At 36.2% G+C, this 15,168-nt stretch overlaps 1 protein-coding gene across 2 annotated transcripts in view; it reads left to right on the top strand.

Moving 5' to 3' along the window:
* Positions 1 to 15,168, top strand: part of LRRC69 (leucine rich repeat containing 69) — a 90,565-nt gene that overhangs the window by 42,267 nt on the left and 33,130 nt on the right. For both annotated transcript variants that reach the window (XM_047783626.1, XM_047783625.1), the window contains one exon: positions 11,018 to 11,119. In XM_047783626.1, coding sequence (XP_047639582.1) covers positions 11,018 to 11,119 — 102 coding nt within the window. The remainder of the gene's footprint in view (positions 1 to 11,017; positions 11,120 to 15,168) is intronic.

Below are 15,168 nucleotides of genomic sequence, written 5' to 3'. Positions count from 1 at the left end.
TTGTCAGAAACAGTGCAGCTTTCCTTTAGGCAATTCTGGCAAGAAAATTCCATAGACTGGAGCCTGACAATTAGGGAAGAATCATCAGAGATGGGCAAAAGCCATCATTGGAGGAATATACTCAGAACTGTAAGTGAGAGTTTCATCAACCTGGGTCTTTTACCGTGTAAAAAGAAACAAGATAACTAATATTCTTTGAAAAATATGTGGTTGGTTTTGTGCTAATAACTTTAGAAGTATCATCTTATTTAATCCTCACTGTAGCTCTATAAATACTATTACTATCGCCATTTTACATATAGAAAACTCAGCTTTGAGAAGAGACTATTTATTATACTTTTCCTCAACATTACATATGAAATTGAAACTTAGATTACTTCAAAGTCAAAATAAACTAAAATACCAATAATACTTTTAGAAACATACCATGCCAGTTTATTGTATATTGTTCCTATAGTTCAAATTGTATTATTTTAATTTTTTTAAATTAAATATAGTTGATTTACAATGTTGTGTCAGTTTCTGCTGTGCAGCAGTGTAACCCAGTCATACGTATATACACATTCTTTTTCTCATATTATCTTCCATTATGTTCTATCACAAACAATTGGATATAGTTCCCTGTGCTGTAGAGTAGGACTTCATTGCTTATCCATTCTAAATGCAATAGTTTGCATCTACTAACCCAAACTCCCTACTCCATCTCACTTTCTCCCTCTTTCCCCCAGCAGCCACAAATCTGTTCTCCATGTTTGTGAGTCTATTTCTGTTCTGTAGATTCTGTGCCACATTTTATTTTATTTATTTGTTTATCTTTTTAGGGCCATTCCCAGCAATGCTGGATCCAAGCCGCATCTGCGACCTACAGCCACAGCAATGCTGGATCCTTAACCCACTGATCAAGACCAGGGGTTGAACCCAAGTCCTATGGATACTAGTTGGGTTTGTTAACCATTGAGCCATGATGGGAACTCCAGTCTCTGCCACATTTTAGATTATACATATAAGTGATACCATATGTATTTGCCTTGCTCTTTCAGAGTTCACTTAGTATCACAATCTCTAGTTGCGTCCATGTTGCTGCAAATGGAATTATTTTTTCTTTTTTATGGCTGGGTAGTATTCCATATCGTATTAATCCATTTATCTGTTGATGGACCTTTGGATTGTTTCCATGTCCTGGCTATTGTGAATAGTGCTGCTATGAACACAGGGAGTGCATGTATCTTTTGAATTGTAGTTTCATCTGGATATATGCCCAGGGGTGGGATTGCTGGATCATATGTATGCTCTCTTAATTATTTGTGGAAGGCATGGCTGAGTTGAACTAGCCAGAGAAAGGACCGATCTCTGAACCCTCTTCCCCTGCTGCCTAGCACCCTGTGCTCCTATGAGCTCTAGTTTACTTTATAAAACTAAAGTCAAGACTCCTAGAAATGTGTTCTTTAGAACTAAGAACATAGGTTCATTTGAGATGAGAAGTAGAGATTAGCAGTTGACTCTGAATGCTGTTGCTGAAACATACTTTTTGTGCTTCACAATACTTAGTATCTGGAATCCCTATAACTTCTAAACTTATTGTTGAGAGGAAGAAAGGGTACTGGGGTTGGAGAGTATTTTCAGACACCACGTCTGAAAATCTGTTGATGGCATTCCTAGAGTAAAGGGGAACTTCAAGGAAATTTCAGGAGTGGCTTTGTCTTAACGAGAAAGTGAAACTATAAATCAAGGGAATAATTTCAATCAGAAGACACTGTTAATACAAGGCTTAACAATTAAGCTGTGCAGTGGATGTCACAGAACTGACTTCAAAGATGGGAAGACAGTAGGAGACACTGAAGAAAGTTGTGTGTCACTGTGGGGAGATTGAGGCTTTTGATATTGTAGTTCTCTGCTTCAGAATACAAAAATTTTGCCTACCTTCCCTTATGTTTGTAAATAGGGAGTTTGCGTTAATCTTTTAAAGTTGTTTGGTGGCTAGATTCTCTCAACTCTTTGGGTGATTATTTGTTACTTGAAACTTTTTTCCACGTGCATCTCTGACCTAAGAATTATAGCTGCATCAAGTCACATGCCCAACTCTAATAAACACATGTAGTTAATAATTATTCCACTTTTATGTAATGTTGGATATATTTTGAAATTTCTTTTTTACATTAGTGGAAAAGCATGATGGGTGAAAACAGGAGACAGATAGAGCTTGGAGCCAGACAAATCTGGGTTTGAATTATGGCTTGGACACTTACATTTGATTTCCTATTATTCCCACAGATAACAGCCCATTGCAAGAGATCCCTGAGTTGGCCATAAAAGAAGACAGGTTTTTCTTGGTGGATTTACAAGTTAGTTTTCCAAGGGAAATGTGGTGAATCAAGATTTTGATAGTGACTTCTTTATTAGGTCATAACACAATGAAGAAGAGCTAGTGTGCTAATATTCATCGTAGGCAGCATTGTGTAGTAGAAGATTCACAGACTTTCATGGGCTGTGTATGAATTCCAGTTTTGAAACTTCCTGGTTATGTGACTATGGACAAGTTTTCTAAGGGCCTGAACTTCAGTTCTTTTATCTTAAAAAAAATGGCAATACAAATAATATTGGCTGATAATTGACTATGCTAGAAAATGTAAATCTCCAAAAAGAGAGCTATTGCTTTATTATGTTAGTCCTAATTCCTAACTTTGCCTGTCACCATCAATGCGCAAACATGTTCCCCCATCACATACACACTGTTACAGCAGTACAATGTTAAGGTTTTAGATAAGTTGTGCTGGAAGGTGTAATTATTGCTTCCTTCTCTGCTTTTTTCCCCTAGGTTATGCCTTACATATTCCTAGAGCAATCTGACTCAGACTGTGAGAGAACGAGTGGGAAAAATGTTGGGAAGAAAATAACCTATGAATATCAGATTAGTATTGTTTGAAATCTAATTTAATAGCAGCAATTTTAAAAAACTGTATGGGCAGGAAGAGGAATTGCAATTTATGTTCATGGATCAAACAGGTACTCTGTAAAGCAAGAGCAAGATAAAATAAAACAAAACAACAAAGCTTGTGCTTAATATTAGAGTAGAAGCAGACACTTTATTTTACAGCACTCTCACATAATTTTTATTGAGGTATTTAATGTTTAGGATACAAGTTCCACTGAATGCCTTTTGGGGAATAACAAGTAAAGTCAGTCCAGCACTAACTCCTTTTCAGAGTAAGCCCAGGATTGCCAATCAAGTGCTGTCTCTCAAAAGTTCTACTTCTGCCCATTTTCATAGACAAAGCTGGTTATAAATTCTTTTGTGTTCTCTTTCCCTACCTGTATCCTGGTGACCTTGCCTGCTTTGTTTGCTGAATAGTCACAATTTTTAGTAACTGTTTTGCTCCAACCCTGGTGGGCTGTGATTCTTGTTCAAAGATTTAGAGATTTGGAAAGTGGAGATAGCAAAAGAAGGGCACCATGCTGACAACACAATGAGTTCCACAGGAGCAGCAAAACAAAAGAGTGCTCCTAGGGAGAGAAGTCTGGATAGTACATGTAAGTGCTTTCAGCACTAAGAGAGACAAGGAAGAGGGATGGGAAGGAAATATTCGGTGGTTTGCTCAGTGATTTATTCAATGGTTTAACAGTCAGCTATCTGCCAGAAGGCGGGAGCCCTGATTTGTGGTATCTGCTAATTTCTGTGGGGTAAATATTTCCACCATAGACCGTTTCAGGTTATCAACATGGTATCGCTGAAAGCCAGGTTGGAGACTGATGCTCAAAATTGACTCTCCTGAGCCAATGGCAATCAGCACATCAATGGCAGTAGCCTTGGCACACTGATGGAGATAGGGAGGAACTGGTATGAATTTTAAAAGACATATCTTTCTTTCTTTCGTGTCAGAGATTCTTAAGATATTAGCCTTGCCACTTATTAGCTGTCTGATCTTGGATAAAAAACCCTTAAATTCCCCAAGCCACATTTATTTTTTCAGTAATTCCTTTATTCAATATATATTTACATGTCTTTGTATGCCAGGAACTGCTGTTCTAGGCATTCTGGATACAGAGGTGAATAAAACAAACTCCTTACCTTCTGAGAGCTTACATTCTACAGGGGAAGACAGATAATAAGCATGTAAACAAACACTATTAAAATTTTAGGTTATAAAGGAAACACACAGTCAGGACTTTTTGTGTATTTTATGCACTGCTCTAGCCTTAATGCTTGTAAGAACAAATGCAGTGCAAGAACAAATCAGAACATCAAGGAAGGGTCTGCTACTCTAAGTGGGACTGTCAAGAAAGGCACTTTGAGGGGCTGACATGTCATCAGAGAGACAAGTGATATAAAAGATCAAAGGTAGCAGGTGCTTTGGGGTAGATGGTTGAAACCCCCATCATCTCCAACCTTCTTCTCTGAACTACTTCGAGAGGGAGTGGCCATGTGTCACAGTTCTGGAGAGACAAAAATAAGTAGAAATATTTTCAATGAGGTTTCTAAGAAAGCTTTTATTTTCCCAGTAAAATTGGACATACTTATCTGGTTCCCACTAACCTCCTTTACCTCTTGCCTCTTCATTTCCTTATCTATGATGCTTGGACTTCTTTGAGAATTAGCACGTACCATGAGACTATAAGGTGACAAGCATGAAGATTAATATTATAATTAATACATGTTCTTCATATTAAAAAGGACTTAATTGGACTTAAGGACTTAATAAAGAATGGTTAAATATTTTAACCTCTAATTTATGCTTTATTACAGAAGTTATAATGATGTGAATGATTCCAGAGTCAAAAAAAACCCAAAACCAACTATGTCTAAAATCTTGGGGTAATGTTAGCTATAAGTAGTTACTTCTTCAAAGCTTTAAAGACTTATATCTGAAAACAAAAGGCAACACAATGCTTAGAAAATCCAGCACTTTATAAAATATTCTTTTTGGTCTAGAAATTTCAATATAGAAGCAAGCTATTGAAGAGTCAATTGATAGAGCTTTCTAAGACAAAGGGAATGTATACATATGTGTGTGTGCATGTATAGTTAAAAAAATAAAAGTGGTGAATGCTGAGGAGCATTAAAATGCTCTTCCCTAATAGCTCCTCCCTCACCTCATTAAATTTTAATACCAGAGATATACTGTATAAGTGCTTATATTGTCAGGTAGGATTGAATTTTGAGGGCCACAAACCATTGTAATATCTAAGATTTTTTTTCTCCTTCGCCCAAACCAATTCTCACCTCCTTGGGGATAATGCTTCCACTCTCTCTGTTGAAATTTATGAGCTGAACCATTACAGAACTTGAAAAAATATTTCTTACATTCCTGCTTTTATACCTCATGGGCCAGATATGTGGGAGAATTTTCAAACTTCCGAGAAAATCTTAGAATCGGCGCAAATGTTGAGATAGCTTTCTTGAAATCCTTAAAATATTTTTAGCCCTGTGAAAATTTTATTCACTTTGTAAAGTTGTATTTTCAGCCTTTTAACACAATACAGTAGGAATCTATTTCCTGTTGCTCCCATTCCCAAATTTGTCTTCTGAAGGTTTGCAGATTGGTAATGAGAATTAGGGTAATGTAAGTTTCATCATTCCTGGAAAAACATTAAAAAATTTCTTTCACTATGGACTATTTGAAAAATAGAGATAAGTAAGAAGAGAAGTAACATTACCTATAATTTAACCATATGAGGCAACAGCTAGGGGAAACACACTAAACATATTGGTTTATTTCTTCTCTTCTGTTTTTTTTAAAAAAATCCATAAATGCATTGTATACATGCAGCTATAGTTTTTTTTTAAGTAATGGAATATTCACACATGTAAATGTCATAGTATTATTAGTATTATTTATATATATATTAGTGTACTATTCATATACACGTTTCATAACATACCTTATCAGTTTTTATTATAAACATTTCCCCATGGTTTAAATATTTTTCTTGTATCACTGTTTCTAATGTCTGTGTCACATTGATATTATATATATTTAAGCAATCTTCTTATCTTTTGGCAGGTAGGGTATTTCAAACTTCTTGCCACAATAAAGATGCTTCAGTTAATGCCATCATAGCTAATCTTTGTACGTACCATTAATTACTCCTTTAGGAAAGATTTCTTGAAGTGTAACTGGTCAAAGATTGTGCATACTTTTACTGATGATAAATATTGCCAGATTTTTTATTTAGAAGGCTTATATGATTCAAAGTTTTCAAGTTTTAAAATTGATTATTTTTCTTGCTTTGTATAAGCAACATTTCACATATCTAGTTTGAAGATGTTAATTGTACTAACTATTTTAGAATCCTATCCTATCAGCTTTATTTCCTGGTATAAATTCTTGCATCTATTATCTTTAATGCTATTGACACTCAGTGCTTATCAGGTAATTTCAGTTTCCAACTTTCAGCTTATTAAATTTGGGACACTTAAAATTCCTTGAAAGACTGGCAGCTATCTCTGCACTTAACATTATGGGAGAAGAGAAAGTTCTTACAGGAGCTTGCATTGTGAATGCAGAAAAGGTTGGACTATTCCAGCAGGTGTAATGCATTCTGACAGCTCCTCATTCCTCTTTGGTGTTGCCAGGCTCTTGGGGCCCCATATTATCTTTCTCTATTCAAAACACTGCCACTAATTAGGGTATAGGTGTGTGGGATTCAGGGAAAGGAGGTAAAGTAGTGGGAGATGGAGTATGGCAATGGGGTAAGAGTGGGTGGGTGAGTTCACTGCTTCTGAAAGTGTATAGTAATCCTCCTGTATATTGTTACACTATCCCATTCTTCTCTGGAGGCTCTTATTACCTCTGTGTATTGAGTTCCCTCAATTCCACTTCTTTGGAGGCTTTCTTCCTTGGGCTTCGATAGTCATTCTGGCTTGTTGCTTCCTCCTTCACTTGATAACTGTCTACACATAACTGAGAAAATTTATCTTTCTGTTTATTTTTGTGTTTGTTTGTTTTTTGTTTTAGCTGCACCTGCAGCATGTAGAAGTTTCTGGGCCAGGGATCAAACCAGCACCACAGTTGCTACCTGCGAGACAATTGTGGTAACACCTAATCTTTAATCTGCTGCACAAGGGAACTCTCTTATCTTCCTCTTTTCAAGTGGTTATTTATTATCTTAAAAGTTATTTTCTTTTTTCTAGGATTTAACATGGGAGAGGGAGACTGCTAAACATGCTTTGTTTCACCATATTAAAACTAGAAGTATTTGCATCAGTGTGCTTATACATTTGCAGTATATAAAATTGCCTTGATCCTTGTCTAGCAGAGCTTGAAAAAAATGGAAGACAGAATATTGGCTGATTCTAATAAGACTTTACTATTGAGAGAGAAGTGATATGGCTTGCCTACTTTAGACAAGGGACTACATGTTGGTGTAGTACCTTATTTTTCTAGGATACCTTATAATTAATCAAGTACTTAATACATATTTGATCTTTATGATCCAGTGAGGTGGATATTATTAAATCTATTTAAGCATGAAAAACAGGCTCAGATATCTGAATGACTTGTACTAAGGGGTTGTGTGAAAGAAATGGATTTGAAACCAGTCCCCAGTCTTTAAAGTCAGTGCTTTCTTTATTTTACTATTAAGCATAGATGAAGTCATATGAAAAGCTTAAAAGAAAGGAGTGTTTGGATAAAATAGAGATGACTTAAGAGAAGGTGAAGAAAAACATTCAATAACCCCTTGAGTCATTGGTGTTTAATATGAATAAAGAAGAACAAAGATATATGGAGAGGAATTAAAGGTGTTATGCCTTTGAGAGGCTTTATTTGTAACCACATTAGGGCTTATTGGGAAACCAAGGCAGATCTACACTGATATTCTTTCTACAGTTCCCATCATGTATCTGGCCACTCAAATTTTAATTTCCTGTCAGAAAAAAAGATAAAAAAATCTCACAATTGGTTTTCAAACCATAAACTGCTTTCACAAGATCTTTCAATGTCTTTCTTCTAGTTCAATTCTCTGAATTGTTGCCTGGTCTGAATAAACTTTAAAATGGAATTTTTCATTTTAAATTGTAGACTATCCAGGGCATTGGTTGGGAACTTTGATTACTTTGTCATTGGAAAAGTGCCCTTTATAGTTTACTTACTACTCATTTCTGATTTTTCTCTGTAATTGTGTCTGTGAGATTTAGAAATGTGGGTGAAAGAGTATCTCTCTGCACTATATGGCTCCCCATCCAGTGCAAAGGTGCTATTAATATGATTTGCTTTCAAAACCTGCAAAGGAGACTGTTTACTTTTCCCTTCCTTTTAATTCCTTGCTTTCCTTCCTTCCTCCACCTCTTCCTCCCTTCATCTTTTTAGAGCCACACCTCCAGCTTATTGAAGTCCCCAGGCTAGGGGTTGAATCAGAGCTGCATCTGCTGGCTTATGCCACAGCAACACAAGATTTGAGCCACATCTGTGACCTACATTACAGCTCAGAGCAACTTTGGATCCTTAACCCACTGAATGAGGCCAGGGATCGAACCTGCATCCTCATGGATACTAGCTGGGTTCATAACTCACTGAGCCACAATGAGAACTCTGATTCTGTTTCTAAATAGTGAGTTACTAAGGTTTGAAGGTCTCAGCTAGATTGAGAGAAGGAAGAAGTAGGTTTTTGTGTTTTTCAGAGAAAGATTCACAAAAAAGGACACAAGAAGGTTAGTTTGAGTAATTCAGAGACATTGGAGAGAGACTGCTGGTCTTCTGTAGGTGAGACAAATGAATTTTATGACATGTTGAAATTGGCATACATGTTTTATTTGGGTTCTTTGACTGTGATATAAATGGAGTTTAATTAACGTTCCATAGGAAAGAGTAATGAGGATCTCATGGGGATTCAAAAAGGGAATATGGTAAAACTGGGCGGAACTCAGAGGTACTGGATCAAGTGTGTGGTCCTTAGTTCAAGCAGCTTCTGGTCATCAGGTCAAGTCAGCTTAACAGCATGACTGCTAGGTTATCACAATTATTGTACTGCTGATATAATGTAGCCATAGCCCAAATGCTTGTTCTGCTTATACCTTGCTTCTGTTCCCCTTAAACTTCAACATACACATAACCTACTATGGACTCTCCAGCTCCTTATTCTGTTCCAGATTCCAGAGCTAAATGGATAATTTCCATATTTCTTTATTCAAATTCCCCAAGGAGTATATGATTAGGCGAGCCCATTGGATCCCAGATGCTTGGATCAGGCCTATGATTAGCTTTCATCACAGTGGTTGTTTGAGTGGGCATGTGCAAAGAGACTCTGAAGAGCTTTAACAACATTTTATTAGCAGAAGAGATCGTGCTGCTGGAGTGACGACACTAGCAAATAATATCGTTCTATTGAGAAGGAGAGGTGACGGAAAACCCTGGGTTTCATATAGAGAGAGGATATTAAAACATATTGCCCTTGAGAATATTCAGAATGGACATTGAGAGATTATGTGACTTGAGATTATTGAAACTTAGTTGCTAAAAAATACATGCTAATAAATTTCATTATTAATCAATCTCTTTTCATTAAGATAATTTCTTTCTGATATATTATGTATGGTAAGTTAACAAGCTGGGTAACTCATTGCCATGTTTGATGGAAGACATGATTTGAAGGAAGAGAAACATGACTCCGAGAGAAAAATGTATGCCCTTTGAACTATGTTCAGCTTTGAAATAAGGTTCATATGTGTGAATGGTATGTGCATATATCAAGGTATTCAAGTTTATATCAGTTTTTTAAAAAAGGGCTATGAGTTTAGGTATAATTATAGAATTTTTTTCTTTAGGACTGGAAGGGAAAAATGATAGTTTCGTTAAGCACAAGAAATGCTCTTTTCATTTCAGCACACCCAGCACTGACTTGGGCTGCCACTAGATTTGTCTCTCTGTTTATCGATAACACAGGAAATTGAATTAAGAAAGTCAAAATGTCTGTAGGTGACTCCAGTGTAGCTTTGAACTCTGTATTTTGTTTTAAAATCTTATCTATGTTGTAGAAATTTCTGGAGACTTTTGAGATCTAATGACCTGGAAAGATGTTTTAATTTGTTGAGTGCTTGCTATGTTTCAAATATTGGCCTGAAATCAAGGAAATATCTCTAATTTTTCTGTAAATGTGGGGTGCAGTGGTGTAATGGTACTGGCTTATCAGGCTCACAAGAGCTGATTTTTCACATCTCTTCCCAAATCAGTGTTCAGTGACTAGAATCAGCCATGGTAGGAGTATTTATACCATAGAATGAAACCATGCCACAAATCAGGGCTTTTTTCTTTTTCTTTCTGGAGAATGATTTTACCTGCATGCAACTGAAGATAGGTCTTATTGTCCCCACTTCACAGATGAAACCAAGTCTCAGAAAAGTAACTCCCTAAATAAGTTTAATATTTGAAAACTACATGAGTTCTTGGGAATCAAGGCATAATATTAAAAAAGAGAGTTCCTTATTTTCCTACCTAAGGGGTGGAATCCGGTTGAATTTAGGTTTTCTTCATAAAGGATTAAATATCCTCGTGAGTTGTACATTTTCCTTTTTTATTTTCATTGTGCACAACAGGTAAATTAACTGTACTTCAATATAATGAAAATGTTTTTGATGTTTCTGCTTACCTTATCTTCCTCACTGATCACAAATGGATGGATCATAGGACAGTATTTGAGACCTAGATTTTGGTGTATATTAGAGTGTTATTTTTTTTTATCATACTTGGTTCCTAACAAACATATTATTTACAAACTGTTCCCAGAATTTGATTAATTAACCTGTATTCTATTACTAACCAGTTCTATGATCCTGAACAAGTTTTCTCAGCTGTCTAGCAGAGGGGATGCCATCAGTGACTAACTTAGTTCATTATCATCCATGCTGACATGAAGATTCTAAGCTTTTAATTACTGGCGTATGTCTTGCTGCTAAAATACTAATATAGAATATGTCATAAACAAAACAATTTTATTCTAATTTTATTGAAGATGTAGCTTCAGAAATAAAGTTTATTTTGCTATGTAATGAAGTGGGTTTTTGTTTGTTTGTTTGTTTTGAAAGTTTCAAGGTCTGAAGCTGAAGGAGTTCTACTGTGAAGGAAACCCACTCTTCCTGAAGCAGCCAGTTAATGCTGTAAAACAAGAGGATGTCTGGAGTCTACAGGTGAAGCCTTATGTCATTCTTCAAGGTCTTCAAACTAAAGCTGTTATTTAAGTTTTGAAGAGTTTTCTTCTAAAGCATTCTTGCCAAGCCCGGAAATGATTAATACAACCTTACTCTATTGGCAATGTAGATCCTAGTCATAATCTTTTTTGACTTTCTTGCAGAATCCATTGTAATCCTATCTGATTTCCAGAGTGACCAAATTCAGAGATATTTAAACATTTGGTTGCATGAAAAACAGGGGAGTATCTAAGGATATATTTGATTTCTTCTTACTGGGGTCTCTTTCCTCTTCTGTCCCCTTTTTACTTGCTGCCGTTCCTAGTGGATGGATAAATATGATCCAGAATAATGTTCCTTTAGTCAAATAAGTTGATGATATTAAAAGAAGGAATAGAGAAGTATATTGAAGGAATCTCTTTGTGTCCTCTAGTGATAAAGATTGCAACTCTTTCCACATTCTGAGTATAAGTATCCATCATGAATCTGGATTTCTCAGGTCTTTTAGGTCTACAGCGGAACATGTGAAATTGTCTTAAAACGTTCAAGTATCCTGGCTGTAAGAAACAACCAACCTTGTTTAATGGTTTAGTTTTTTTTTTTTTTATCTTTTTGCTATTTCTTGGGCTGCTCCCACGGCATATGGAGGTTCCCAGGCTAGGGGTCTAATTGGAGCTGTAGCCGCCGGCCTACACCACAGCCACAGCAACACAGGATCCGAGCCGCATCTGCAACCTACACCACAGCTCACGGCAACGCCGGATCGTTAACCCACTGAGCAAGGCCAGGGATCCAACCTGCAACCTCATGGTTCCTAGTTGGATTCGTTAACCACTGCGCCACGACAGGAACTCCAGTATTTTTTTAAAATAACGTTTTCCCCTTATTGCAAAGTAATGTATGTTTAATACAGAAAAACTAGAAACTGCAGGTGAGTAAGTATTAATGCCAGTTGATTAAGAATTTATTTATAACAGTAACAAGCTTATTTATAGAAACTAGGAAAAAAGGCAATTGAAATTCTTAAAAATACTCAGAATCAGTTTGCAGAGATACAACCACTGTTCTCTATGACATTTATTGTGCTAGAACTTTCCATGCATTCAGAAATTTTTATTATTAAAGATGAATTCAAACTCCATACACTATTTAGAGACTTTTTTTTACTCAAATTATTGAGAATGTCTTTCCAATCAATAAAAAATAAGTCTATGAAAACTTTTGTGATGAATACATAATATTCTGCTATGTACCATAATATTGTAAACTACTTTCTACAGTTAGATGCTTGGATATTAATAATTTTCTAACTTCTGGGGCTTTATAAATAAGGCTACAGTGATGGTCTTCTTCTCATATCCATACATGTCCATATTATCTCTATGAGTGAAATTGCTGAGGCAAAGAACTTTAATCTTTTAAAGTTTGATTAGCTCTTTTCAAATTGATTCCAGAGAATCAATCTATATTTCCACAAATAGTATTATTTCCCACTTTCGTGTAAAAAAAAATCTAACCTGAAATTTAATTATAAATGGTTGTAAAAACTGGAGTATTTAATTTGTTTAATTCCTTATAACCTAATTGTTCTCTTTGAATATGCACTTCATCATCACAATAATAAATAATAATAGACAACTAACACTTATTAAGATTAGCATGAAGGGGGTTCCCATCATGATGCAGTGGAAACATATCCGACTAGGAACCATGAGGTTACAGGTTCGATCCCTGGCCTTGCTCAGTGGGTTAAGGATCTGGTGTTGCCATGAGGTGTGATGTAGGTCACAGACATGGCTCGGATCTGATGTTGCTGTGGCTGTGGCGTAGGACAGCAGCTGTAGCTCTGATTAGACCCCTAACCTGGGAATCCCCATATGTTGTAGGTGCGGCCCTGAAAAGACAAAAAGATATATATATATATAAAAGATTAGCATGAGCAAGGAAGGCATTGTTCCAAGCACTTAACAGGAATGAACTCATTTAGTCCTACAATACCCTTAAAAAATAGGTGCCATTATTGTTCCCCTTTTATAGGTAAACTGAGACTCAGAGAAGTTAAGTAACTTGTCCATGTTCACAAAGCTAGTTAGTTTTGGGGATGATGATTCCAGGCTAAGCAGTTGGGCTCCAGATCCCATGCTGCAATATTGCCTCAGAAAAGGGCTGCCGAAAGTGAGGGAAAAGAGAAACAGGGGTAGTCTCTGGTTGGAAGAGGTTCTGGTTTGTGGAGGGGATGGGTTGAGCAGATAATCCATTGTGGAAGGGGTTAACAGGAAGCCCTTGAGGGTAAGAATGCTACCCTATGTGTGGGACCCAGGTGCAGAATGAGAGAGCAATATTTCTTCCTCCTCATTTTCAAAACAGTTAAGACTCAGGAGCATAAGAGTTTTTGGATTTTTGTTTTGTGTATTTAGTAGAAGTAATTATTTTTACTTACAATATGTAAATGATTTGGGTATTTTTCAAAGTACCTCTAAGAAGTTTTCTTAGGTGTTGTGTATTATGTATTTTATATTTGAACTTAAAGTAAAAGTTATTTCTACTGGATATTTGATTAACATTGCTGATTAAACTATTTGGGTTGTCAAAGAACTATAGAGATTTTTTTCAGGCTATGCCTTGGTTAAACTTTCTCAAAACTTTTCTTCACCTCAGAGAATTGTAAACTAAAATTTAACATTGATAACTATATTATAACAAAATATTATCCAGAATATATTGCATCAGCAGATGCCAGGCTAAAACTTATACATGTGTTATCTAATTTAATTCCTTGACCTCAATGGGATAGTATAGTATTGGAAAATTTTACAGGTGAGGTATCCAAGATCAGAGAAGTTAAGGACTTATCCAAATAGGATCACACTAATAGGTCATAGAACCAGGATTTGCACCAGTTTAGATATCTGACTCATAATCTTTGCTCCTGATGCTGTTTTAGCACCCATGATACAGTAAGAATTGATCATACAACAGTTCCAAAGTTCATAATTCCTTCTAAGGATTCATATTTGTTTTTATATATTACAATTTTTATATTTATACAAATATAATTTTATATGGATAATACTAAAATTCAATTGAAAGTCATCCTATGTAGGGAAAAATAAAAGAAACACTTGAAACTAATATCTGTGATTGTTTAAAATAGGAATAATTGCTCTCTAGTTAGCTAACAAATATTTTAACAGAATAGCATATAAACTGTTCAAAAGGAACAATTTTGTCCATAAAAGATTTCTTGACTTTAAAATAATGCCACAATTAGGCCATCAAGTTGTATATTATCATAAACTGCATTGCATGTATCTTTAAGAGGTTTCCTAAAAGACACTATTGGTCATACCAAAATTATCTTATTTTATATATACTTGTATTTCACTTCCAAGTAATAACCTTATATTTCAGTAGTATATATTAATTCTTCCAAAGTGACACCTTGGCAGCAAATAGCAGAAGGATATAAATAATGGGTAATGGAGACAAGGCAAGATAGCAGAAGAGTAGAGGGACTTGCTCGCCCTCTCCCACAAACACAACAAAAAAACACATCTGCACATAAAATGACTCGCATAGAACAACAACTGAATGCTGGCAGGAGAACCTAAACATCCCAAAATGGCAAGAATCTCTTGACATAACTGGGTAAAACAAGAGAAAAGAGGAGAGAGAAGGGACATCAGGACAGGACTGGCACTCCTGAGAGGGAACTGTGAAGGAGAAAGGGAACCCACACCCTGGAAAGTCACCTAACTTACAGAAAGATCAACCTAGTTGGAGGGATCTCCAGAATCCGAGAAAAGTGCAGCAGCAGGTCTGAGATCTAAAAAGCAGAGTGAGAGCCGCACAGATCATCTGAACCACTGGCACAGACACCAAAAACCAAGACACTCAGATGGGGGCTGGGCACTAAGACCTAGGCCCCGGAGTTTAGTTCATGGGAGTGGGCTGGGGTTGGTGGTGTGGAGACTGCCTGAGGGACTAAGAAGCGGTGTGTTGCGGGTGGAGGGAGAAATATGCTAAGGGCTGGGGAGTGGAAAGCTACA

Source organism: Phacochoerus africanus, chromosome 6, assembly GCF_016906955.1.
Source record: "Phacochoerus africanus isolate WHEZ1 chromosome 6, ROS_Pafr_v1, whole genome shotgun sequence".
In the NCBI taxonomy this organism is placed as follows: domain Eukaryota; kingdom Metazoa; phylum Chordata; class Mammalia; order Artiodactyla; family Suidae; genus Phacochoerus; species Phacochoerus africanus.
The sequence above is the reverse complement of the archived record's forward strand: the minus strand, read 5'-3'. Positions and strand labels throughout refer to the sequence as shown.